Source organism: Bos taurus, chromosome 7 (assembly GCF_002263795.3).
Source record: "Bos taurus isolate L1 Dominette 01449 registration number 42190680 breed Hereford chromosome 7, ARS-UCD2.0, whole genome shotgun sequence".
Taxonomy (NCBI): Eukaryota; Metazoa; Chordata; class Mammalia; order Artiodactyla; family Bovidae; genus Bos; species Bos taurus.
In genome coordinates, this window is record NC_037334.1 from 2,779,406 (window position 1) to 2,807,100 (window position 27,695).

The 27,695-nt window shown below is 41.4% G+C and overlaps 1 protein-coding gene across 1 annotated transcript in view; it reads right to left on the minus strand.

Moving 5' to 3' along the window:
* The window catches only part of OBSCN (obscurin, cytoskeletal calmodulin and titin-interacting RhoGEF), a 234,361-nt gene that overhangs the window by 108,229 nt on the left and 98,437 nt on the right, over positions 1–27,695 (minus strand). Inside the window, 2 exon segments of the mRNA XM_059888870.1 lie at positions 14,149–14,424; positions 20,492–20,767. Coding sequence (XP_059744853.1) covers positions 14,149–14,424; positions 20,492–20,767 — 552 coding nt within the window.

The following is a 27,695-nucleotide window of genomic DNA, read 5'->3' on the forward strand; positions in this document are numbered from 1 at the left end:
GAAAACCATCTGCAGAGTGTTTCTCCTTCTATTCTCTAGAAGAATCTCCATGAACATGGATTAATTTATTTCTAAAATATTTAATATAATTTACCAGGAAAGTCACTGGGCTTAGATCTTTCTGAGAAAAATGATTTACTGCGGTTCAACTTACTTAAAAGGTTTAGAACTGTTGGAGTTGTCTAATTCTCCTGTGTTACTTTTGATAATAGTTTTCTAGGAACTGGCCAAATTGTCAAAATTTTTCAAATTGACTACCATAAAGTAATGTGTCATATTCTCTTAAAATATTAATAACATTTGACAAAGGTACAGAGTGAGGTTTCTGGTATCTGTCAGTTCAGTTCAGTCGCTCAGTCGTGTCCGACTCTTTGCGACCCCATGAATTGCAGTATGCCAGGCCTCCCTGTCCATCACCAACTCCCGGAGTTCACTCAGACTCATGTCCATCGAGTCAGTGATGCCATCCAGCCATCTCATCCTCTGTCGTCCCTTTCTCCTCCTGCCCCCAATCCCTCCCAGCATCAGAGCCTTTTCCAATGAGTCAACTCTTCGCATGAGGTGGCCAAAGTACTGGAGTTTCAGCTTTAGCATCATTCCTTCCAAAGAACACCCAGGGCTGATCTCCTTCAGAATGCACTGGTTGGATCTCCTTGCAGTCCAAGGGACTCTCAAGAGTCTTCTCCAACACCACAGTTCAAAAGCATCAATTCTTCGGCGCTCAGCTTTCTTCACAGTCCAACTCTCACATCCATACATGACCACTGGAAAAACCATAGCCTTGACTAGACAGACCTTTGAGGTTTCTGGTATCTATACATACCCACAAAGTATTATGTACAGGTACAGTCCGACACTGTTAGGGATTGGCAACCAGAGGCCAGTGTAGGATCACAGCCTTAGTTATTTGATATTAACACCCTCTTTTTTTAAAGTGCTTACGCTTTTAATAGTATAATAAACACTGAATCCACTACCCACTCAAGAACTAATACATTCCCAATCAGTTATCTACCTGTAACAAACTCCTAATGAAAGGAAAAGAAATTTAGATCTCAGACTTCTCTATGAACCAGCCAGGGAGGCACAAACACACTAACCATGAGGGAAATTCTATAAAGTAAATACTGGTTTATGAGACCATGGCTGCTGCTACTATAAAAACTCATCTTTTAGTGTAGTAGTATAGTATTAGCTATTTATTCGTTTCCATTTCTAAGCTTACAAATCAAACTCCAAGAATACTGACACAAATGTTCTAACTGAAGACAAAGGAAAACAATATGCTGTTTGAAAAGAGCACTCTAAACCTCAGGCGTATATCACAGGTGCATACCTACCAACAGTCAGCTCCTTTTTCACTGTTCACAGGCACTGAGACAAAACCTGGATCTAGAATTTGGTACACGAAGTGAAAGAGAAAAGAGCCTCCCAGAACACCTAAACTATCATGAACCAAATTTTAGTTTTGAGAAAATTCCAAGCATGATTATGTGCTGAAAAAAAAAATCCCCTTAATTTTGGTTCAGTGAAATTCAAACAGGTCTCACTAGTAAGAACTCTCATGTGATGTTAGATGAGGGATGTGAGAACAGCCAAAACATTCGGCAGAAGGATATGCACATATTCCCAGGTAAGAGACATCTCATCTACTTCAAACCTCAAGTACCAGGTGGATTCCAGAGTCCTCAATATGGGGAAGATTCTACACAGCTGCTGGGACATGTGAGTAAGTGTTACATCAAACAGTACTTGAAGTTTACAAGAATGGCCAAACTCCCTTCCATATACATGCCCCTCCAATTTAAATTCCCTTGGCTCAGCCATGGGCATAATACTAGGACGTGGAGGGACGGAAGACTTGAAGAGAAGAAGTCTAATGTAGAGAGCACTAGGGTGCAATGAGTCTATTAGTCAGTCCCATCGTCTCCTCCAAATGCTCTCAGTTAGAACCGCCTGTGATATCCACACACAAGGAGACCTTCCGGCCTCCAGCCTCAGAGCTGTACTTCCCAGTGTCTGCTTTCCCCGCCTGCTGCACCACCAGCCGCTGGGCATGGCCCTGGGTCTCTTCCTGCACTTCTGAGCTGGCACTCAGCTTCTTCTCATCCTTGAACCATCTCACCTCCTTCTGGGTCTGGGCCACCTTGCAGCTCAGCATGGCTGTCCCCCCAATCAGTATGCCCTTCACTCAACACTGGCTGTTCCCTGGCAAATGATGTACAGCCATGGACTCTGGGGACAAGGAGGGAAGTACAAAGTCAAAGACGCGATCATCTAAGGCAGGAAGGCAACAGTGGTGGGGGCGAGGTGGGGGGGAAGGGACTAAATAGGGAAGTAGGAGGGCTAGAAACTTCTCTAAGCTCTGCACTAGATATGTGCCCAAGAGGCCCCATACCCTATCAGCAGTGGTGACACAATTTATCTATCCATTTGGCCACAGCTCCAAGTGGGCAGTTCTAAGTAAGAACATTGCAAAAGACTTCTCTGTATATAGGATCTGTGGGGGGCGGGAGGGGGGCGGAGTCATGATCTATGCAACCTTTCTAGATGAAGCCAGACTCTCCTTCCTAGATAAAGCCTCACCCTTCCTAGATGAAGCCAGTCTCTCCCACTCAACTGTGTGGAGAGCGGTCCTACCCACAGTGCATGAAAATTACTGATGCTCCACCCTCTTGCCTATTCTCAGCATGTCAACTGCTGCCAATCTGGTGGAAGTGAGGTGGTACTTCTTGTGGCTGTCTCCTGTATGGTTCTGGTGACCCACAAAGTGGAGCAGCTTTATTAATCTTTTTTGTCATTATGGTCATTTTTTTCATCATTTGCTCTTTTGTGGTGTCACAGTTAAAGAACTTGCCTGACTTTCAACAGCACTGTCTGCCTTTTTCATATTCATTTTTAGGACTTCTATTTGCATGTTAAAGCTTTCCTCTCCCATATCTGTGTGACTTGCATGCCACTCTTTTATGGTGTCTTCTGATGAATCGAGATGGTTGGATGGCATCACTGACTCAATGGACATGAGTTTGAGCATGCTCTGGGAGATGGTGAAGGACAGGGAGGCCTGGCGTGCTGCAGTCCATGGGGTCACAAAGAGCTGGACATGACTGAGTGACTGAACTGAACCAAATGAATCTACTGAAAGCTTTTAGTTTTTTTTTTATTTATTATTATTGTAAAGCTTTTAGCTTTAATGCAGTCAAATGTGTCATTCTTGTTCCATGTCAGGAATCTCCCCTTACCCAAAAGCCACAAGGCAATCTAAGTCATCATCTATGAGTTTTCATGGTTTTATCTCTTACCCTGAGGTCTCTTACCAACCTGGAGTTGGTTCCGTGTGGTTTGTGTTATCAGATGAACTTTTTTTCCTTACATGGTCAAATGGAAAAACAAATTCTTACAAAAAGACCATCATTTCCCACTCCTTGCACAGCCACCATACTTAAAAAAAAAAAGTGGGGGTGGAACAAAGGTCTGTCTGTGGACAGGTCTTTCGCTAAACTCTCTCTTCTGTTCCTCTGGTCTGATAACTGTCCCTTCACTGACCCATCTTTCTACATTACTGTAGTTTTATAATAGTTTTTAATATTGATAGAGCAAATGCTCACACTGAATTTGACTGTCAATTCTCAGTACTCCCCTCCCAAAGAACATCTGCTTGGATATAGACTGTTATTGAACATCCTAGATTCTTTCATGGATTTCTATCCATTTATTTAGGACCTTCTTTATCATCTCTCAAAAATGTTATTCCCACTGCGCCCCTCCCCCACAGCCATTAAGCACCTTGCATTATATTCGGAATTAGAAACATGATACCTCTGATGCTATTATTAATGTTTTAAAATTCTGTTTTAAAATAACTGTTTGTAATTAGTATATAAATATAGTAGTGTTTTCTGCATGTTAATATTTGTGTGCATTTATATTTCCAAATGCTCTAAGTCAAATCACTTATCCTTGAAATTTCGATATCCATAACCATGTCATCTTTGAATCCCACCATGTTTTTGCATTTCTGCACTTCATTGGCCTCCCTTCTGTTTTGTGCAGCGTTGGACAGAAGTGGTGACAGTTGGCCTCCTTCTCTTGTTTGTGAACTCAAATTAAAACCTTCAAGGTTTTACTTTAACTGTGACATCGCCTGGTGTTTTCTAGAGTGCCATTTATCAAGGTAAGGGAAAATCTGTTTATTGATAGAATTTTATGGCCTAAGTTGATGACAAAATTATGGTGTTAAAATTGATCAAACTTTTATTCTGCATTTACTGAGAAAAATCACATCATTTCTCACTTCCAATCAGTTAATGTCATGCATTATACTGGTTTTCTAATGGTCAGAATTTTAAATCAATGTTGCACGCCTGGACCATGTGTTTCATCCTAATCCGTTCTCACCTTCATATATTGTTCAGTGACTTTGCCAGTATTTTGTTGAAGATACGGGCCTCAACATCCACAGGATTTGTTGTTACTGCTCAGTTGCTCAGTCGTGTCCAAGTTTTTGTGACCCATAGACTGCAGCACACGAGACTTCCCTGTCCTTCACTATCTTCCGGAGTTTGCACAAACTCATGTTCATTGAGTCAGTGATGCCAGCCACCCATCTCATCCTGTTGCCGCCTTTTCCTCCACAAGATATTGGCCCATAATTTTAATTCTCCTTACATTCCTTGTCATATTTTGGTATCTATGTTATCCCATAGTTACACGAATCAAACTAGAGGGTATATCTCCTTGTTTTATTCTCTAGAATCTCTGTGAACATGGAATAATTACTTAACAGAAATTTGGCATAATTTTATCAATAGAACAGGGTTCCCCTGGTGACTTAGATGGTAAAGAATCTGCCTGCAATGCAGGAGACCTGGGCTCAATCCGTGGGTCAGGACTATCCCCTGGAGAAGGGAATGGCTACCCATTCCGGTATTTTTGCCAAGAGAATTCCATGGCCAAAGGAGCCAGGCAGGCTACAGTCCAGGGGGGTCACAAAAAGTTGGAAACGGCTGAATGACTAACATTTTCACTTCATCGACAAACCAATGGGCTTAGATCTTTATGATTTTTTTTTTATTACTGGTCCCATTTATTTAAGTTTTAGGGGAAGTGGGGCCCAGATGATGGGGAGAGAAGATGCAGAGTCCATGTCTCCTCACCAACAGGATATTTACCAGATGCTGGTGGAGGACCTTGGACACCCAGGAAGACCAGAGGAACCCCTGAGCAACTGGGTAGGATGGTGGGGGTGGGTAGCGATGGGGGAGGAGAAGTGGAGGCTGGACGTGGCAGGTATACCCGCGGGGCGGCTGGGTAAAGGGAGGGGTTTACACACCTTAAGAGACACATTTACCTTCTGGGGATCAGCAGGGACTAGGAGGGACCTGAGGGGTTGGAGGACTGGGGAAACACATCTAGCATTCTCCATCCCTGGTCACTCAGCTCCAGGGAGCTTGCTGAGGCCCTGGGCCTCTAAACCGTGAGGCCAGAGGCTCTCCAGAGGGCCCCTACCGGCCAGGCTGAGCCCGGGCGCCACCCTGACACCCACCTAGGGCCTTTCCTGGCCTGGGTCCTACGCCTAAACCCCACCCTGCCTAAGGCTGCCCTGCCTAAGCCCTGCCTTCCACAGCCAAGGCTTTTTCGGGTCCTTTTTGTTTTGGTTTGGTTTGCTTTTTGGTTTTCTCCTTTGCTACTGGAGTTCTGTTTTACCTTCTGGTGTTTGTTTCATATATATTCTTATTTTTTCTAATATATCTGCTGGTTTTCTAAATTGTAATTTTTATTCTTTGTTTTTGTTCTGCTCTTTTTTTTTTTTTTTTGCCGTGTTCTGTGGCTTGTGGGATCTCAGTTCATGGGCGAGATTAGAAATGAGCTCTAGTGGTGGGAGTACCGAGTCTGAACCACTGAACCAATAGAGAACCTCAGACCCCAGGGAATACTAATCAGAGTAAGGTCTCCCAGAGGTCCACATCTCAACACCAAGACCCAGCTCGACCCAACTGCCTGCAAACTCCACTGCCAGAAACCTCAGGCCAAACAAACAGTAGATAGGAACACATTCCTACTCATAAAAAAAAAAAAAAAAAAAATAGGATGACAAAAATATATGTTACAGACAAAGGAGCAAGGTAAAAACCTACAAGATCAAATAAATGAGGAGGAAATATGTAACTATCTGAAAAATAATTCAGAGTAGTGATAGTAAAGATGATCCAAAATCGCAGAAATAGAAGAAAATGTATTAAACAAACACCTAGAAGAACAAAAGAATGAACAAACGGTGATGAAAAATGCAGTAACTAAAATTAAAAATATGCTAGAAGGAATCAATAGCAGAATAACTGAGGCAGAAAAACAAATAAGTGAACTGAAGATAAAATGATGGAAATAACTTCCAAGGAGCAGCATAAAGGAAAAAATGAAGAGAACTGAAGATAGTCTCAGAGTTCTCTGGGACAATATTATATTAAATGTACCAACATTTGAATTATAGGGGTCCCAGCAAAAGAGAAAGAAAAAGAGTCTGAGAAAATATTTGAAGAGATTATAGTTGAGAACTTCCTTAACATAGGAAAGGAAAGACTCAACCAGAATCCAGGAAGTGTAGAGAGTCCCATATAGGATAAGAGAAACATACCAAGACACATAATAATCAAACTAATAAAAATTAAATACAAAGAAAAACTATGAAAAGCAGCAGTGGAAAAGCAAAAAATAACATACAAGGGAGTCCCCATATGGCCATCAGCTGATTTTTCAGCAGAAACTCTGCCAGCCAGAATGGAGTGACAGGATATACGTAAAGTGATGAAAGGAAAAAAGCCCACAGCCAAGACTATAGAGCAAAGATCTTATTCAGATTTGGCAGATAAATAAAAAGCTTTACAGATAAGAAAAGCAAAGAGAATTCAACACCAATTAAGAAAACAGTAGAGAAAATGGTAATAGGAAATATGAATCATACATAAATGTAAGTGGATTAAATGCCTCAACCAAAAGACACACTGAATGGATACAAAAACAAGACCCGTGTATCTGCTGCCTACGAGAGATCCATTTCAGACCTAAGGACACATGCAGACTGCAAGTGAGAGATGGAAAAAGATATTCCATGCAAATGGAAATCAAAAGAAAGCTGGAGTAGCAATACTCATATCAGATAAAATAGACTTTAAAACACAAACTGTTAAAGAGGTAAGGAAGGACACTACATAATAATCAAAGACTCAATCCAGGAAGAAGATAAAACAATTACAAATAGTTATGCATAGAAATAGGAGTACCTCAATACATAAGGCAAACACTAACAACCATAAAAGGGGAAATCAACCATAACACAATTAGTATTGGGGGACTTCAGCTCCCTACTTATACCAGTGGAAACATCATCCAAACAGAACATAACTAAGCAAACACAAGCTTTCAAGGACACAACAGACCAAAAAGTTAATTGATATTTATACGACATTCCACCTGAAAGCAGGAGAACAATTTTTTTTTCTCAAGCGCACATGGAACATTCTCCAGGATAAACCACATCTTGGATCATATATCAAGCCTCGGAAAATTTGAGAAAATTGAAATCGTATCAGCATTTTTTCCTACCACAATGCTATGAGATTAGAAATCAATTACAGGGGTAAAAATGCAAAACACACACACACACACACACACACACACAAATACATGGAAGCTAAACAGTGCACTGCTAAATAACCAAGAGATCACTGAAGAAATTAAAGAGGAAATTTAAAAATGCACAGAAAGAAACGATGCTGAAATGACAGCACAAAACCTATCAGACACAGTAAAAGCAGTTCTGAAAGGGAAGCGCACAGCAGCGCACTCTCACCTCAAGAAACAAGAAAAAGTCTGGAACTAACAATCTAACCTACGGGAGAAAGAGGAGAAAGAAAACCCAAAGTCAATAGAAGAAACGAAATCACAAAGATCAGACCAGAAATAAATGAAATAGGAAACAAGACAACAAGAGCAAAGGTCAATAAAAGTAAAAGTTGGTTCCTTGAGAAGGTAAACAAAACTGATAAACCTTCAACCAGACTCCTCAAGAAAAAAGAGCGAGGACTCAGTAAAATTAGAAATGAAAAAGAAGACATTAGCATTGACACCACAGATATACAGAGGATCATAGAGACTGCTATAAACAACTGTAATCTAATAAAAAGACAACCTGGAAAAAATAGATATATTCTTGGAAAGATACATGCTTTCAAGACTGAACCAGGAAGAATTAGAAAATATAAACAGGCCAATCACAAGTAGTGAAATTGAAAATGTGATTAAAAATATTCCAACAAACAAAAGTCGAGGACCAGACAGCTTCCCAGGCAATTTGAACCAACTTTTAGAGAAGAGATAACATCTATCCTTCTCAAACTCTTCCCCAAAAATCTCAGAATCACAAACACTTATAAATTCATTCTATAAGGCCACTATCACCCTGATACCAAAACCAGAAAAGATATCACACAAAAAAAGAAAATTACAGACCAATATCACTGATGAACAAAGACACAAATATCCTTAACAAACTACTAACGAACAGAAGCCAACAATATATTAAAAGAATTATACATCATGATCAAGCGGTTATCCCAGGGATGCAAGGATTCTTCAATATATGCAAATCAATCAATGTCCATATTAACAAATTAAAGAATAAAAACCATACGATCATCTCAATAGAGGCAGAAAAAGCTTGTGACAAAATGCAATAACCATTTATGATAAAAATTCTCCAGAAAATTGGCATAGAGGGAACCTACCTCAACATAATAAAGGCCGTATACAACAAACCCACAGCAAGCCATCATTTTCAATGGTGAAAAACTGAAAGCACTTCCCTTAAGATTAGGAACAAGACAAGGATGCCCACTCTCACCACTCTTATTCAACATAGGTTTGGAAGTCCTCACTATGGCAATCACAGAAGTAGAAGAAACAAAAGAAATCCAAATTGGAAAAGAAGTAAAAGTGTCAGTGTACGCAGACGACAGGTTATCACAAACAGAAAATTTGAAAGATGCCACTAGAAAAACTGCTGGACCTGATCAATGAATTTAGTAAAGTTGCAGGATACAAAATTAATACACAGAAATCTCTTGCATTCCTTTATACTAACAATGAAAGAGCAGAAAGAGAAATTAAGAAAACAATCCTGGTTACCATCAAGACAAAAAGAATAAAATATCCAGGAATAAACCTACCTAAGGAGCAGAAGATCTGTACTCACAAAACTATAAAACACTGATGAAAGAGATCCAAGAGGACACAAACAGATGAAGAAACAGACCATGTTCTTGGAGTGGAAGAATCAATTTACAGTGAAAATGACCACATTATGCAAAGCAATCTACAACTGCAGTGCAATTCCTATCAAATTACTAATGGCATTCTTTACTGAATTAGAACAAAAAATTGTATAATTTGTATGGAAACACAAAAGACCCCAAAGAGTCAAAGCAATCTTGAGACAGGAAAATGGAGCTGGCTCTCTGACTTCAAACTATAATACAAAGCTACCGTCACCAAGACAGCATGGTACTGACACAAAAACAGAAATATAGACCAACAGGACAAGATACAAATCCCAGAGGTAAGATATGGGCACCTCATCTTTGACAAAGGAGGCAAGAATATACCTGGGAGATATTGAGAATATGGAGAAAACACAGCTTCTTCAATAAGTGGTGCTGGGAAAGCTACATGTAAAAGAATGAAATCAGAACAATCCCTAACACCATGCACAAAAATAAACTCAAAATGAATTAAAGACCTAAATGTAAGACTGGACACTATAAAAGTCCAGGTTCAATGCACGATACTGGATGCTTGGGGCTGGTGCACTGGGACGACCCAGAGGGATGGTATGGGGAGGGAGGAGGGAGGAGGGTTCAGAATGGGGAACACATGTATACCTGTGGTGGATTCATTTTGATATTTGGCAAAACTAATACAATTATGTAAAGTTTAAAAATAAAATAAAATTAATTAAAAAAATAAAATAAAATAAAACTGCAAAAAAAAAAAAATTCTTAGAGGAAAACACAGGAGAAACACTCTTTGACATAAGCCACAGCAAGATCTTTTTTGACACACCTCCTAGAGCAATGAAAAGAAAAAGAAAAAAAAATCAAATGCTATATAATTAAACTTAAAAGCTTTTGTACACCAAAGGAAGTCATAAATAAGACAAAAAGACAACCCTCAGAATGGGAGAAAATATTTGCAAACAAAGCAACAGACAAAGGATTAATTTCCAAAATATACAGGCAACTCACGGAGCTCAAAAAACAAACCACCTAAGCAAAACATGGGCAGAAGACCTAAATAGACATCTCTTCAAAAAAGACATACAGATGGCCAAGAGGCATATGAAAAGATGCTCAACATCACTATTAGAAAAATGCAAATTAAAACTACAATGAGGTATCATCTCACACCAGTCAGAATGGCCAGCATCAAAAAAATTCTCCACATCAATAAATGCTGGAAAGGGTGTGGGGAAAAGGGAAGCCTCTTACACTACTGGTGGGAATATAAATTGATACAACCACTTTGAAGAACAGTATGGAGGTTCATTAAAAACTAAATATTAAACTACCATATGACCCAGCAATCCCACTACTGAGCATATACCTGCTGCTGCTGCTAAGTCGCTTCAGTCGTGTCTGACTCTCTGCGACCCCATAGACGGCAGCCCACCAGGCTCCCCCGTGCCTGGGATTCTCCAGGCAAGAACACTGGAGTGGGTTGCCATTTCCTTCTCCAATGCATGAAAGTGAAAAGTGAAAGTGAAGTCACTCAGTCGTGTCCAACTCTTTGCGACCCCATGGACTGCAGCCCACCAGGCTCCTCCACCCATGGGATGTTCCAGGCAAGAGTACTGGAGTGGGTTGCCATTGCCTTCTCTGGGCATATACCTGAGAAAACCATAACTTAAAAAGACATATATACCACAGTGTTCACTGCAGTACTGTATACAATACCCAAAACATGGAAGCAACCTAGATATCCATAGACGGATGACTGGATAAAGAAGATGTGGTACATATACACAATGGAATATTACTTAGGCATAAAAAGGAATAAAATTGAGTCATTTGTAGTAACGTGGGTGAACCTAGAGCCTGACATACAGCATGAAGTCAGTCAAAAAGAGAAAAACAAATATTATATAGTAACACATCTATGGACTCTAGACAAATGATAGTGATGAACCTATTTGCATGGCAGGAACAGAGATGCAGACACAGAGAATGGACTTGTGGGGGGGTGAGGGGGAGGAGAGGGGCTAACTGAGAGAGTAACACCAATGTATATGCCCTAGCATGTGTGAGATAGAGAGCTGGCAGGAAGCTGCTGTCCAGTACAGGGAGCCAGCTTGGTGCTCTGTGATGATCTAAGGGGAGCAATGGGAGGGGGCAGTGGGAGGCAGTCTCAAGAGGAAGGGGATATATATACACACGCTTATGGCTGATTTGCACTGTTTTATGGCAGAAATGCTAAGGAAGAAAAGCTTCCATGACCCTGGAAGAAAAGCTATGACCAACCCAGACAGCATACTAAAAAGCAGAGACATTACTTTGCCAACAAAGGTCCATCTAGTCAAAGCTATGGTTTTCCAGTAGTCATATATGGATATGAGAGTTGGACTATAAAGAAAGCTGAGCACCCAAGAATTGATGCTTTTGAACTGTGGTGTTGGAGAAGACTCTTGAGAGTCCCTTGGACTGCAAGGAGATCCAGCCAGTCCATCCTAAAGGAGATTAGTCCTGAATATTCATTGGAAGGACTGATGCTGAAGTTGAAGCTCCAATACTTTGGCCACCTGATGTGAAGAGCTGACTCATTGGAAAAGGCCCTCATGCTGGGAAAGATTGAAGCCAGGAAGAAAAGGGGATGACAGAGGATGAGATGGTTGGATGGCATCACTGACTGAATGAACATGAGTTTGAGCGAGCTCCAGAAGTTGGTGATGGACAGGGAAGCCTGGTGTGCAGCAGTCCATGGAGTTGCAAAGAGTCGGACATGACTGGCAACTGAACTGAACTGGAATGGCAGAAACCAAGACAACACTGTAAAGCAGTTATAACCCAATTTTAAAATTTCCATAGGACTATTTCAATTATCTATTTCTTCTTGTGTGACTTTTTCATATGGTTTTCTAACATTTGATCAAGTTGTTGAAAATTTCAGAATTATTACCATAAAATAACTTAGTCTCTTAAAAACCATTTTAGGAAGATACATAAATATTTTAGTTATCTGTACTCACCCACAAATCATTAATATACCAGCATACAACCAAACTGTTACATGTACGTAATATAATACCATCACCCACATCTCTCTAATGTTGACATCCACTTAACAAAAGGAAATAAATTGTTATCAGACTTCTCCATGAACCTGCCAGAGTGGTACAGACACACACTCCTCAGGATGTGCTGTAGAATAAATGCCAACTTATCAGTAAATGGCTGCTACTATAAGGACTCATCTTTAACAAAGTGTACTGATATAGCTTAGGCTACTTATTTCTTTCCATTTCTAAATTTATAAATCAAACTCCAAGAAGAATTCTGACACAGAATGGTCTAACAACAAGATATGAATTCCAGACCTCACATGTGCATGTCTCAGATACATACCTACCAGTTCTCTGGTCTTTTTTATTTCCCACAAACACTGCAGGAAAACATATCTAGATTTTGTTACAAATGGGAGCACAGACAACTTCTACAGCCACACCTTGTTTTATTGCACTTTGTTGAGGTTGGCAGATATTCTTGCATTTTGTACAAATCAAAGGTTTTTGACAACCCTGCATCAAACAAAGCTTTCACTGCCATTTTCCCAACAGCATCTATTCACTTCATGTCTGTGTGGCATATTTTGGTAATCTTTGCAATATTTCAACCTTTTTCATTACCATCTTAAAGGAAACCAGTCCTGAATATTCATTGGAAGGACTGATGCTGAAGCTGAAACTCCAATACTTTGGCCACCTGATGCAAAGAACTGACTCATTTGAAAAGACTCTGATGCTGGGAAAGACTGAAGGCAGGAGGAGAAGGGGACAACAGAGGATGAGATGGTTGGATGCATTACCGATTCTACGGATATGAGTCTGAGTAAGCTCCAGGAGTTGGTGATGGACAGGGAAGCCTGGTGTGCTGCAGTCCATGGGGCTGCAGAGTCGGACATGACTGAGAAACTGAACTGAACAGATATATGCTATGGTAATCTTTGATCAATGGTCTCTGATGTTACTACTACTCACTGAAGGCTCATATGATGGTTAACAATTTTTAGCAATAAAGCATTTTTTGCCTCAAGTATGTACATTTTTAAACATTATTCTATTGCACACTTAACAGACTACAGTATAGCGTAAATATAACTTTTATATGCACTGGAAAAACAAAAAATCTGTTAGGTCACTTTATTGCAATCATGCATGCATGCTAAGTCGCTTCAGTGGTGTCCGACTCTGTGCAACCCCCATGGACAGCAGCCCACCAGGCTCCTCTGTCCATGGGGTTCTCCTGGCAAGAATACTGGAGTGGGTTGCATGTTCACTTTATTACAGTGACCTGGAACCAAATCCACAATATCTCCTAGGCATTCCTATACATAAATGTACATGAGGGTCTTAAAGAAAATATGAATAACCCAAAGTTTAGTCAACCTTATACAAAGAGATGCAAGTGTCTCTGACTAGTGAGAACCCCAGTATGGTTCTAAGAGAGGGCATACCCAGACATCCAAAAAAGCAGTCACATAACTCAGGTGTGAGATGACTAGTCTATTTCAGAATTCAAGCATCCAACAGAGCCACAGTCCTGGACACCAAGAAACATGACAGGGGTTTTGGGCAGGTTTAATCACGCTCAGGATGTGTGATTAAACACGACTCTATGGAAACACCACAAGGTGTTCAAGAACAGCCCTCTTCTTGTCATACACACCCTTTCTACTTTGTCTTCCTTGGCCCAGTCACGGGCATGAAAATAGGAGGGAGGAGGATGGGAGGTCTGAAGAGATGACGTCTAATGAGACAGCATCAGGGCCTAATGCAATTCAACCACCATCTCCGAACAAGACTAAGTACCACAAAGGACTGACCTGTGACGTCCAGGCGGAAGGAGACCTTCTGACCCCCGGCCTCGCAGCTGTACTCCCCAGCGTCCGCCTTGCCTGCCTGTTGCACCACCAGCCGCCTGGTGCAGCCCTTGGCTTCCACACGCACTTTCGAGCTGGAACTCAGCTTCTTGCCGTCCTTGTACCACGTCACCTCCATCTGGGCCTGGGCCACCTCACAGTTCAGCGTGGCACTCGCCCCCGCCACGGCCTGCACTTCACTGCATGCCGGCTGCTCCTTGGCGAACACCACCGAGGGCTCTGGGGACAGAGGCGGATACACAAGGTCAGAGACCCCATCTATGTCAAGATGCAACACTAAGGAAAGAATGATTAAACAGGGGGCAAGAAGACAGGAAACTTCTCCAGGCTTTGCACCAGTTCTGTGACCTAGAGAAACTCCACCACCTTCTCAGCAACAAGCAACACAATTTATTTCTATATTCCACCCCTGATCTGTGGAGGCTGTTCCATTGAGAAGCTGCGAAAGAATTCTCTCACGCAAATCTTCTAGAAGAAGAACTGCAGAGTCCTCAACCTTCCTATGGGAGGCCAGAGTCCTTCCCATACAGCTGTACAGGGCACGTTCTCATCTGCAGTGAATGAGAGCTCCTGAGGCTCCACCCTAACCACACTCTCAGTGCTGTCAGCTGTTAGCAACCTGATGGGAGTGAAGCTACACCACTGTGGCTATCTGTTGCATGGTCCTAATGATTCACAAACTGAAGAATATGAGTTTTACAGTTATTCTGTAGTTTAACCTTCTGTGGTTCAAGTTTTGTACAATTTTCAAAATTTGCAGTCTGTTTTTTCCAGATTCATTTAGGAGCTCTTTATATAATTAAATGTTATATTGTGTTGATGGTTCAGTGCAGTTCAGTTCAGTTGCTCAGTCATGTCCAACTCTTTGTGACCCCATGGACTGCAGCACGCCAGGCCTCCCTGTCCATCATCAACTCCTGGAGTTTACCCAAACTCATGTCCATTGAGTCAGTGATGCCATCCAACCATCTCATCCTCTGTCATCCCCTATTCCTGCCTTCAATCTTATTCCCAGCATCAGGGTCTTTTCAAATGAATCAGCTCTTCACATCAGGTGGCCAAAGTACTGGAGTTTCAGCTTCAATATCAGTCCTTCCAATGAACACTTAGGACTGATTTCCTTTAGGATGGACTGGTTGGATCTCCTTGTGGTCCAAGGGACTCTCAAGAGTCTTCTCCAACACCACAGTTCAAAAGCATCAATTCTTTGGTGCTCAGCTTTCTTTATAGTCCAATTCTCACATCCATGCATGAGTACTGGAAAAACCATAGCTCTGACTAGACAGACCTTTGTTGGCAAAGTAATGTCTCTGCTTTTTAATATGCTGTCTAGGTTGGTCATAACTTTTCTTCCAAGGAGTAAGCGTCTTTTAATTTCATGGCTACAGTCAGCATCTGCAGTGATTTTGGAGCCCCTCAAAATAAAGTCAGCCACTATTTCCACTGTTTCCCCATCTATTTGCCATGAAGTGATGGGACCAGATGCCATGATCTTAGTTTTCTGAATGTTGAGCTTTAAGCCAACTTTTTGGCTCTCCTCTTTAAGAGAAGACTACACATGGACATCACCAGATGGTCAACACCGAAATCAGACTGATTATATTGTTTGCAGCCAAAGATGAATTAGCTCTATACAGTCAGCAAAAATAAGACTGGGAGCTGACTGTGGCTCAGATCATGAACTCATTATTGCAAAATTCAGACTTAAAGAAAGTAGGGAAAACCACTAGACCATTCAGGTATGACCTAAATCAAATCCCGTAAAATTATACAGTAGAAGTGAGAAATAGATTTAAAGAACTAGATCTGATAGACAGAGTGCCTGATGAACTACAGATGGAGGTTCATGACATTGTACAGGAGACAGGGATCAAGACTATCCCCATGGAAAATAAACGCAAAAAAGCAAAATGGCTGTCTGAGGAGGCCTTACAAATAGCTGTGAAAAGAGAAGTGAAAAGCTAAGGAGAAAAGGAAAGATATAAGCAACTGAATGCAGAGTTCCAAAGAATAGCAAGGAGAGTTAAGAAAACCTACCTCAGTGATCAGTGCAAAGAAATAGAGGAAAACAATAGAATGGGAAAGACAAGAGAGCTCTTCAAGAAAATTAGAGATACCAAAGAAATATTTCACGCAGATGGGCTCAATAAAGGACAGAAATGGTATGGACATAACAGAAGCAGAAGAGCTTAAGAAGAGGTGGCAAGAATATACAGAAGAACTGTACAAAAAAGATCTTCACGACCAAAATAATCACGGTGGTGTGATCACTCACCTAGAGCCAGACATCCTGCAATGTGAAGTCAAGTGGGCCTTAGAAAGCATCACTACGAACAAAGCTAGTGGAGGTGATGGAATTCCAGTTGAGCTATTTCAAATCCTGAAAGATGATGCTGTGAAAGTGCTGCACTCAATATGCCAGCAAATTTGGAAAACTCAGCAGTGGCCACAGGACTGGAAGAGGTCACTTTTCATTCCAATCCCAAAGAAAGGCAATGCCAAAGAATGCTCAAACTACCGCACAATTGCACTCATCGCACACGCTAGTAAAGTAATGCTCAAAATTCTCCAAGCCAGGCTTCAGCAGTATGTGAACCGTGAACTTCCAGATGTTCAAGCTGGTGTTAGAAAAGGCAGAGGAACCAGAGATTAAATTGCCAACATCCGCTGGATCATCGCAAAAGCAAGAGAGTTCCAGTAAAACATCTATTTCTGCTTTATTGACTATGCCAAAACCTTTGACTGTGTGGATCACAATAAACTGTGGAAAATTCTGAAAGACATGGGAATTCTAGACCACTTGACCTGCCTCTTGAGAAATCTGTATGCAGGTCAGGAAGCAACAGTTAGAATTGGACATGGAATCTCAGATTGATTCCAAACAAGAAAAGGAGTACGTCAAGGCTGTATATTGTCACCCCGCAGAGTACATCATGAGAAACTCTGGGCTAGATGAAGTACAAGCTGGAATCAAGATTGCTGGGAGAAATATCAATAACCTCAGATATGCAGATGACACCACCCTTATGGCAGAAAGTGAAGAGGAACTAAAGAGCCTCTTGATGAAAGTGAAAGAGGAGAGTGAAAACGTGTTGTTGTGTTTATCTGTCCTCCCACTTTTGTGCTCTATTTTTTTCATTTTTTAATAATGTTTCTGGTGAGATTAAGTTATTTAATTAAGGCAAATATATCAGTTTGTCCTTGGTGGTTTCTGCATATATGATCTGTTTAAAAATCTTTCATTATCCCGCGGTCATTAAATAATCTTTATTATCAGATAAAAACTTGTTTTACCTTTCACACAGAGGTCTCTAACCTGCCTGGAGTTAGTTCTTTGTGTGGTAGGAGGTAGATTCCAATGTTATTTTATTTTTCCATATGGTTATTGGCCTTACCATCAATGATGATAAGATCCTGCCTTCTCTACACTTCAGTGTGAGTTCACCATTCCATTCCTTTGGGCTATTTATCTGCATTGAGACCCACTTGTCTAAATTGCTGTAACTTTTTTTTTTTAAGTCATGATTAGGTTGGAGCAAATATCCTCATTTTGTTAAAACTCACTTGGTTCTCTTTGGCCGTTGCAATCAAGTTGTCAATATTCTAATACCCCAAAGAACTGTGATTTGGCATTTAATGGGAAGTGAATGTCTCTGAGTTCCATAGATTGGTATACATTTATTTATATCTGTTTCCTGCCTCTATGCAATGCTTAATATTAATACTTTCACAAAGTCCTCAAGACCTTTTATTGCCATTCTTTTAAATTTCATTTTCCAGTTGTTTGTCTCTGATATATAGATATAGAATTGTTTTCTGTAAATTGTTTTTGTATGCAGTGATGTTTACCAATTCTCTTACTAAGTATAGTAATCAACGTTTCTAGATTTTCTAAATTGCTAATCATATCATCTGCATGTTTCATTTTTATTTTTCTAACTTTTAATCTTTTATTTCCCTCCTTAGTGTGTTATGAATGCAGCATCAAAGTGGTGACAACTGGCTTTCTTATCTTGTTTCCTACTGCAAAGGCAGTGCCTTCAAGGTTTCACTTTATGGATGAGGATAGCCAGTTTTTCTCTATACTGCCAATTATTAAATAAAAGAAGAATCCTTATACTTTGGTAAGAATTTTATGGCAGGAATTAATGCTCAATTTTATCAAGTATTTCTCTTGGATATATGTAGCTATACTTTACTGAGTATTTTTATTCTCCATTTATTGGGGAAATCATATCATTTTTCTTTTATTTTATTGGCATTAAGCTTTCCATCAAATTTTCTACTGATTCTTGTTTTAAACCAACCTCGCACTCCTGGAATATAGCTGTTGCTGTACTGTATTTTCCTCTTAATAAACTGCTGAATTCAGTTTACTATTATTTTGTGGAAGATATTAGCCTTAATATCATCAACAGATTAAACTGTGTTACTTCTTCATAGTTACCTTGTCAGATTTTGGTATCAATGATATGTTCTCTATGTAAGATAAATTAGAGAATGCATTCCATTTTTCAATACTACAGAAGAATCTCTGTGAACATGGGATAATTTCTTACCAGAATACTCAGTACAATTTAACAACAGAGCAAGTAGGATTAGACATTCTGCTGTGAGAAGATTGTTTATTATGGTTCCATTTATTTAAAATTCTGGGGTCTTTACAACTTGCTTGTTTTCCATTTTGTGAGTTTTGACATAGTTTTCTAGGAACTGATCAATTTGCAATCTTCTCTATTTTCATAAATTTTGTGCACACATTACAACAAAACATGGACTAGATTTTGCTACATCTGTGTTCAGGAAGTTTACTTATCCATGTGAAAATTGCTAACCCAGAATATCTAAAGATTTATAAGCCAAAATTCTGCCATAAAATAATTCCATGCATTACTGTGTGGCCAAAATTTTCTCTTATTCTGGTTCAGTGAATTCAGCTATCTCTTGCTAACAGGAACTCTCAAGTGTTCTGGGTAAGAATCTGCCAGGAAAACCCCAGGGGAAAGATATCTTGTCTATCTCAGCCCTGTAGATCAGGTAGAGCCCGAGTAATAGACACCCAGGATCACCAATGGAGTCTGAACACTTGTTGGGAAAATGTGACTGAGCATTATTACATGGATGGTATAAAAGAACTGCCTTTCTCCCTCCAGAATACACTCACTCACCCATGCTTTCTTGGCTCAACATTGACACTAAAGATGGAAGAATACAGGATAAGAGAATTCAGGAAATCAATTAAAAAAAAAAAAAAAGAGCACAGAATCTCTTGGCTATACAGCTGTCCGATCCTCATTGCAAACTATGATAATTTGTATCCCCAGAAAACTCACTTAGATAGATGAAAAAATACATTCAGGTCCTAGGAAAAAACAGAGTATTACCTGATGTCAATCTTGCCAAAGTGATGTACAGACAGCTACATCCCAAAGGCCTTAACTCCATACACACTTTCAAACTCGACTCAGCTTCTTCCCATCCTTATACCACCCACTCAACCTAGTTATGCACTACCCCACATTTCAGCAGGAAAAAGCACCACTTTGACCCACAGCACTCTATATGCCAGATGCTCCTCGAACACCACTGAGGACTAAGCCAGAGGACTGATACACAGGACAAAAGACACCATGAGACTGAGACAGGCAATGAGCACAAGGCCGGGATGGTGCCAGGGAAAGGGAACTTCTACAGGCGTTCTACCAGCCCTCTGTGCTGCAGAGCTCCCTCTGCCCATCTCAGTAGCAAGCAACATTCTCCCACTGACCTCCTGTATCTAGGAAAATGGACGGAAGACCTCCCAGAAACCTCAAGTTTGAGCATTCAAACTTTACTCCTGAGAGAATGCGAAAGAAGATTGTCAGGGATACACCAAACTGAAACAGCTGACCCACTGGGAACTCGCATAAGGTGCCTGATGAGGACATGTGCTGGCTCTCCGGAAGAACGCATGGTGGGAGGAAAATCACACATCCCCAGGCCTACCTCAGCCCCCAGGCATCAGGGAGAGCCAGGGTCCTGACACCAGGAAAAAGAGGAAGGCTCTGGGCAGGTGCTAAGACAGTGTGACTGGGCCCCACTGCCTGGCAACAGGGGACAGAAACAACCCCTCTTCTTTCCACATGCACTCTCCCCATCCATCCTCTTCCAGCTCAAAATGGGCCTCCATATGGGATGCAGAAGGCAGGGAGGCTGAAGAGATGAAGGTTCAAGGCACTCATGTCTGAAAGCCAGTCCCCTCATCACATACAAACAGGCTAGCTCAGCGTCCTCCTCCAGGACTGACCTGTGACGTCCAGGTGGAAGGAGACCTTCTGGCCCCCGGCCTCACAGCTGTACTCCCCGGCATCCGCCTTGCCCGCCTGCTGCACCACCAGCCGCCGTCCGCGGCCTGTGGCCTCCACACGCACTTTCGAGCTGGAACTCAGCTTCTTGCCGTCCTTGTACCACGTCACCTCCGTCTGGGCCTGGGCCACCTCGCAGCTCAGCGTGGCACTTGCCCCCGCCACGGCCTGCACTTCACTGCGTGCCGGCTGCTCCTTGGCAAACACCACCGAGGGCTCTGGGGACAGAGGGATACACATGGTCAGAGACACCATCTCAGTCAGGAGGGCAGCTACGGGCAAAGAAGACCCGGATGGGGAGCTGGGAGGGTCCAGATGCAGGTAGTGAAGCTGGAGACTTTTCCAGGCTCTGCACCAGTCCTGTGCCCTACAGAGGTCCTTCAGACATTCTCAGGAACAAGTGACACAGTCTATGCATTTTCCCACAGGTCCACCTGTTTGAGCTGGTCCCACACGGGAAGGGTCATTGGACCTTTAGAGAAGACCTTTGGAGGTCGTTGGAGAAGACATCTCCCTGTTTGTGACATCTGCAGGATAACAAGGCAAGTGTCCCCCAACCTTCCTACATGATGCCCCAGTCTTCTCCAGGCTTCCCGGGCTTATGCAGGGAACTTTTCACCTGAAGTCCATGGAGATGGCTGAGGCTCGGTGCCCTTGCCTACTCTCACTATTGTCAACTGGTAGCAATCTGGGAGGAGTATTTCCACCTCCCTGTGGCTTTCTTTGTCATCATCTGAGGAATGAAGAAGTAGCTTCCCCCTTAGAACTGGGTTCCCCATTACTGTTTTCTTCTTTCTAGTGAAACCATTCCAATCTTTTCTCCACCTACTAATAGTAGGCTCTCTGTTCTCACGATTCACCTCTGGCCACTCTTTATCCATTTAAATACCAGAGAATGACACATAGGTAGGTTTTAAGGATGTTCCCAACTATGTGACTTGCATTTTCACTCTCTGATTGAGTCCTCTGTTAAATCAAACTTTTTCCTTCCAATAGTGTCAAATGTCCATTTCAAAGCCCCTTGAGTTTGGAGCATTTGTGTTTGTACTTAAGAAATGTTTCCTTACTTAAGTCTTTAAAGAAATCATGTTATCATCCAAGGGAATTTTGGGTTTTACCATTTACACTGAGGTTCTAACCCATCCTGAGTTGACTTTTGTGTGTGGTGTGAACTGCTGGTACAATTTAAGTTTTCAGAATGGTCAAACAGTCCAAGCACCATTTATGAAGACAGCACTTTGCTCAACTTCTCCAATAGATGCCACAGTATCAAGTGGAAGGTGAGGGTGGGTAAATGACTGGTGCAAAAATCCATTTATGCAAGGAACTATTTCTGAGCTCACTTCTGTCCCTCTGATGTGGTAACTATCCCTGCACTGGGATCCTCTTATCTTCAAAATTGTAGCTTTGTGACATCAGGTCCCAGTGAATGCTCCCACCATGCTTTCCTTCAAGAAAACAGTGTATTGATGGCACCTGGCCTTTGGAATCTGTCTGTTATTCTTCCATCAGACCACCCAAACAGAAATTTGGTTTCAATTCTGATTGCTAATCTTTGATTTTTTTCTCTCTGATTCCTTTCTCTCTATTCCAAATTCTTACTGTCTCTCAAGAATCTTGAATAATTTTCCCACACACAGCCACCTAGCAATTTTTATCAGACCTGGAATTAGAAACATACTATAATTGTGCTAGTCTAACTCTAAACGACAAAATGATTTCTGTTCGTTTCCAAGGCAAACCATTCAATATCACAGTAATCCAAGTCTATGCCCCAACCAGTAACGCTGAAGCAGCTGAAGTTGAATGGCTCTATGAAGACCTACAAGACCTTTTATAACTAACACCCCAAAAAGACGTCCTTTTCATTAAAGGGGACTGGAATGCAAAAATAGGAAGTCAAGAAACACCTGGAGTAACAAGCAAATTTGGACTTGGAGTAAGGAATGAAGCAGGGCAAAGGCTAATAGAGTTTTGCCAAGAGAACGCACTGGTCATAGCAAACACCCTCTTCCAGCAACACAGGAGAAGACTCTACACATGGACATCACCAGATGTTCAACATCAAAATCAGAATGATTATACTCTTTGCAGCCAAAGATGGAGAAGCTCTATACAGTCAGCAAAAACAAGACCAGGAGCTGACTGTGGCTCAGATCATAAACTCCTTATTGCAAAATTCAGACTTAAATTGAAGAAAGTAGGGAAAACCACTATACCATTCAGGTATGACCTAAATCAAATCCCTTATGATTATACAGTGGAAGTGAGAAATAGATTTAAGGGACTAGATCTGATAGATAGAGTGCCTGATGAACTATGGATGGAGGTTCGTGACATTGTACAGGAGACAGGGATCAAGACCATCCCCATGGAAAAGAAATGCAAAAATGCAAAATGGCTGTCTGGGGAGGACTTACAAATAGCTGTGAAAAGAAGAGAAGTGAAAAGCAAAGGAGAAAAGGAAAGATATAAACATCTGAATGCAGCGTTCCAAAGAATAGCAAGAAGAGATAAGAAAGCCTTCTTCAGTGATCAATGCAAAGAAAGAGAGGAAAACAACAGAATGGGAAAGACTAGAGATCTCTTCAAGAAAATTAGATACCAAGGGAACATTTCATGCAAAGATGGGCTCGATAAAGGACAGAAATGCTATGGACCTAACAGAAGCAGAAGAGTTTAAGAAGAGCTGGCAAGAATACACAGAAGAACTGTACAAAAAAGATCTTCATGACCAAGATAATCACGATGGTGTGATCATTCACCTAGAACCAGACATCCTGAAATGTGAAGTCAAGTGGGCCTTAGGAAGCATCACTACGAACAAAGCTAGTGGAGGTGATGGAATTCCAGTTGAGCTATTCCAAATCCTGAAAGATGACGCTGTGAAAGTGCTGCACTCAATATGCCACCAAATTTGGAAAACTCAGCAGTGGCCACAGGACTGGAAAAGGTCAGTTTTCATTCCAATCCCAAAGAAAGGCAATGCCAAAGAATGCTCAAACTACCGCACAATTGCACTCATCTCACATGCTAGTAAAGTGATGCTCAAAATTCTCCAAGCCAGGCTTCAGCAGTATGTGAACCGTGAACTTCCAGATGTTCAAGCTGGATTTAGAAAAGAGAGAGGAACCAGAGATCAAATTCTCAACATCCACTAGATCATCAAAAAACCAAGAGAGTTCCAGAAAAACATCTACTGCTTTATTGACTATGCCAAAGCCTTTTGACTGTGTGGATCACAACAAACTGTGGAACATTCTTAAAAAGATGGGAATACCAGACCACCTGACCTGCCTCTTGAGAAATCTGTATGCAGGTCAGGAAGCAATAGTTAGAATTGGACCTGGAACAACAGACTGGTTCCAAATAGGAAAAGGAGTACATCAAGCCTGTATATTGTCACCCTGCTTATTTAACTTCTATGCAGAGTACATCATGAGAAACGCTGGGCTGGAAGAACAAGCTAGAATCAAGATTGCCGGGAGAAATACCAATAACCTCAGATATGCAGATGACACCACCCTATGGCAGAAAGTGAAGAGGAACTAAAAAGCCTCTTGATGAAAGTGAAAGACGAGAGTGAAAAACTTGGCTTAAAGCTCAACATTCAGAAAACAAAGATTATGGCATCTGGTCCCATCACTTCATGGCAAATAGATGGGGAAACAGTGAAAACAATGTCAGACTTTTTTGGGGGGAGCTCCAAAATCACTGTAGATGGTGATTGCAGCCATGAAATTAAAAGACACTTACTCCTTGGAAGGAAAGTTATGACCAACGTAGATAGCATATTCAAAAGCAGAGACATTACTTTGCCAACAAAGGTCTGTCTTATCAAGGCTATGGTTTTTCCAGTAGTCATGTATGGATGTGAGAGTTGGACTGTGAAGAAAGCTGAGCACCGAAGAATTGATGCTTTTGAACTGTGGTGTTGGAGAAGACTCTCGAGAGTCCCTTGGACTGCAAGGAGATTCAACCAGTCCATTCTAAAGGAGATCAGTCCTGGGTGTTCTTTGAAAGGAATGATGCTAAAGCTGAAACTCCAGTACTTTGGCCACCTCATGCAAAGAGTTGACTCATTGGAAAAGACTCTGATGTTGGGAGGGACTGGGGGCAAGAGGAGAAGGGGACGACAGAGGATGAGATGGCTGGATGGCATCACCGACTCGATGGACATGAGTTTGAGTGAACTCCGGGAGTTGATGATGGACAGGGAGGCCTGGCGTGCTGCCATGGGTCACAAAGAGCTGGACATGACTGAGTGACTGAACTGAACTGAACTTTAACATAAAATTTCATTTTCCAAGTATTCTTTGCCAAGACATAGGCAAAGAAATGCTTTCTGTATAATTTTTTTTACACACTAATCCTACTCAAGAATCTACACATTCTAATAATTTATCTTTGAGATTGTCTGAGTTGATCATCCTATCATTAGTAAATTCTACCTCGAGGTTTGTTTTTTGTTTTTCTAAAATTGTTTGCCGGTGATTTTATTCTCCTCTCTACCTGACTCAGTGCTCAGGGTGGCCTAAGTGTGCTGTCCCTCAGGTCAAGATTTCCAGGTTCACCTTAGGTGGGATGTTGCTGTTGTTGACGCTATTGCAGACATTTTATAATATTTTTTAAAAAGAACACTTTTATACTGTTTGCCAAGAACTTTATGGCAGGAACTGATGTTATCAAACTTTTTGTCTTGATGTATGATATTCAAATTTAATCAACCATTTGATACTGTACTCTTGGAAATGATGACATCCTTTTGCAGTTTGTGTTTTTTAATATTCCAAAAAGTAATAAAAGTACATTTATTTGCACTGTTTACAACATCCCAGGACATGGAAGCAACCTAGATGTCCACTGGCAGACGGATGGAAGCTGTAAGGAAGCTGTGATCCATACACACAATGGAATATTACTCAGCTATAAAAAGGAATGCATTTCAGTCAATTCTAATGAGGTGGATGAAACTGGAGCCCATTATACAGAGTGAAGTCAATCAGAAAGAGAAATACCATTACAGTATATTAAGGCATATATATGGAATTTATAAAGATGGTAACGATGACCCTATATGCAAGGCAGCAAAAGAGACACAGATGTAAAGAACAGACTTTCGGACTCTGTGGGAGAAGGTGAGCGTGGGGTGATTTGAGAGAACAGCACTGAAACATGTATATTACTATATATAAAATAGATGACCAGTGCGAGTCTGATGCCTGAAGCAGGGCACCCAAAGCTGGTGCTCTGGGACAACCCAGAGGGATGGGGTGGGGAGGGAGGGGGGAGGGGGCTCAGGATGGGGGACACATGTGCACCCGTGGCTGATTCATGTCAGTGCATGGCAAAACCACCTCAACACTGTAAAGTAAGTATCCTCCAATTAAAATTAACTAATTAAAATATAAAACTACCAAAAAAACCAGTGCCAATAAACAGGAATTTGTCATAATTGTTCATCTGGGGCTCGTGCGCCATACTGATAAACCAAGGGTTTTAGCAATCGAGTTGCTGGCCTAGTTAATATAGACTAAAATTGTTAATATAAATAAAACAAAAGCACTGAAGGTAAAACAGTATTCTAAAAATGAGCTTGAGATAAACTCCAACTGATCTTCTAATTAGACTTAATAAGTAAGTTTCTAGCTTACTTTGAACTTATTAGAAAAAGAGTATTGCAGAGTAGTTCTGCTTCTCCTTGTCCTCTTCATGAAAAACATTTTCCTTTTGACAAAGACTGATTCTAACAGAAGAAAAATAAAATTAAGTCTATCCCCAGCCACGTCTAGCTTTCTCTTTCAAGTATTTTCAATTCCTTCTTTCCAGTGTATTGGGCGCTTCAGTGCTTTGTCTTGTTCCCAACGTGGTCTTCCTGTCCATGATGGACCTCCTCCCATGCTGCTGGCTAGCAGGGAGGAGTTGAGCCCCTGTTCTCACTCACGTTATGTTGTTCCCTCTACTTTGACTCAGCAGGTAGGGGTGGGAGAGGATTGGGAGACCTGCTTCCTGCCTGTCTACCAAGCTTGGGTACATACCTTTACCAACACACATTTGAGTCCTGAGCCCCCCAAACTCTAGGTCCATTATCTCTCCTTGAATACTTCTGTTCCTAGAGCTCTCTTTGTCCAGGACTCTTGACCACTGTAATAGCCATTCACACCTCCTTTATTAATTGTTAATTAATCATGTCTTGTATTAAAACATTCGACAAATAGATATTAAGGCTCTGTTTCGTACAAGGTACTATTAGATGCTGGGAATACAAAGGAAGGGAATGGGAGATGTTCAGCTGGACATTTAAGAGGGACAGACAGCTCTTCAAGGGTTAATTCAATTAATATTCAATTATAATTTGTGACAAGTCTCCTGGGAAAGAGGCATATTACAAGGGGCCCACCTTAGCCTGAGGGTCAAAAAGTTTTTCATGAGGAGATGAGATGCGAGCTATGTTATGAAGCACCAGTTGAAGAGAAAAGAGGGTGGTGGGGGAGACCACTGCTGACAGAGAACACAGTCTGTGCAAGGGAAGAGGAGAGCTGGTTCCTGGGCGGGTGACTGAAAAAAAGCCACAGTGACTGAAGTTGGAGAAAAAGAGGGCAAGTGGGAGAAGATAAGGGTGGTGAGATTAGCAAGAGTGGAATGTGGCAGACACTGGCAGTCCTAACTACTGTAAGGATAACTGAAAAGATTGTCATCTGTTAGAGTGGGACCAGCCAGAGAAATGGGGTGTTTGACATTATCCATGTTGTACTTTCAGATGTTCATGCTGTCTGATGTACGGGGTGTTTGGAAGGATGCTGGGTACAAAGCAGAATAAGGAATCCAGATAGTATGTTGTTATGCCTCCCAGGGAAGATGGTGGGGCCCTGGTACAGGACACTTCAGGTAGACAGCAAAATAAACAGATGTTTAAAGCTAAGGTAGAACTGCCAGAAGTTAGCACTTAGTTGGATGTGGGTAGAAGTTAAAACTCCTAGGTTCCTGATCTACTAAGGACAGGGTGTGGAATGAGAATGAAGGAGGGCCTTAAGCCAGCAAATGATGCCAAGAAAAAATATTCAGGTAGGTAGAAAGAAATCCAGCAGGACATGGGGTTGTAAAAGCCGATGAAAGGCGTATAGCCAGAGCTTGAACATGTTCAAC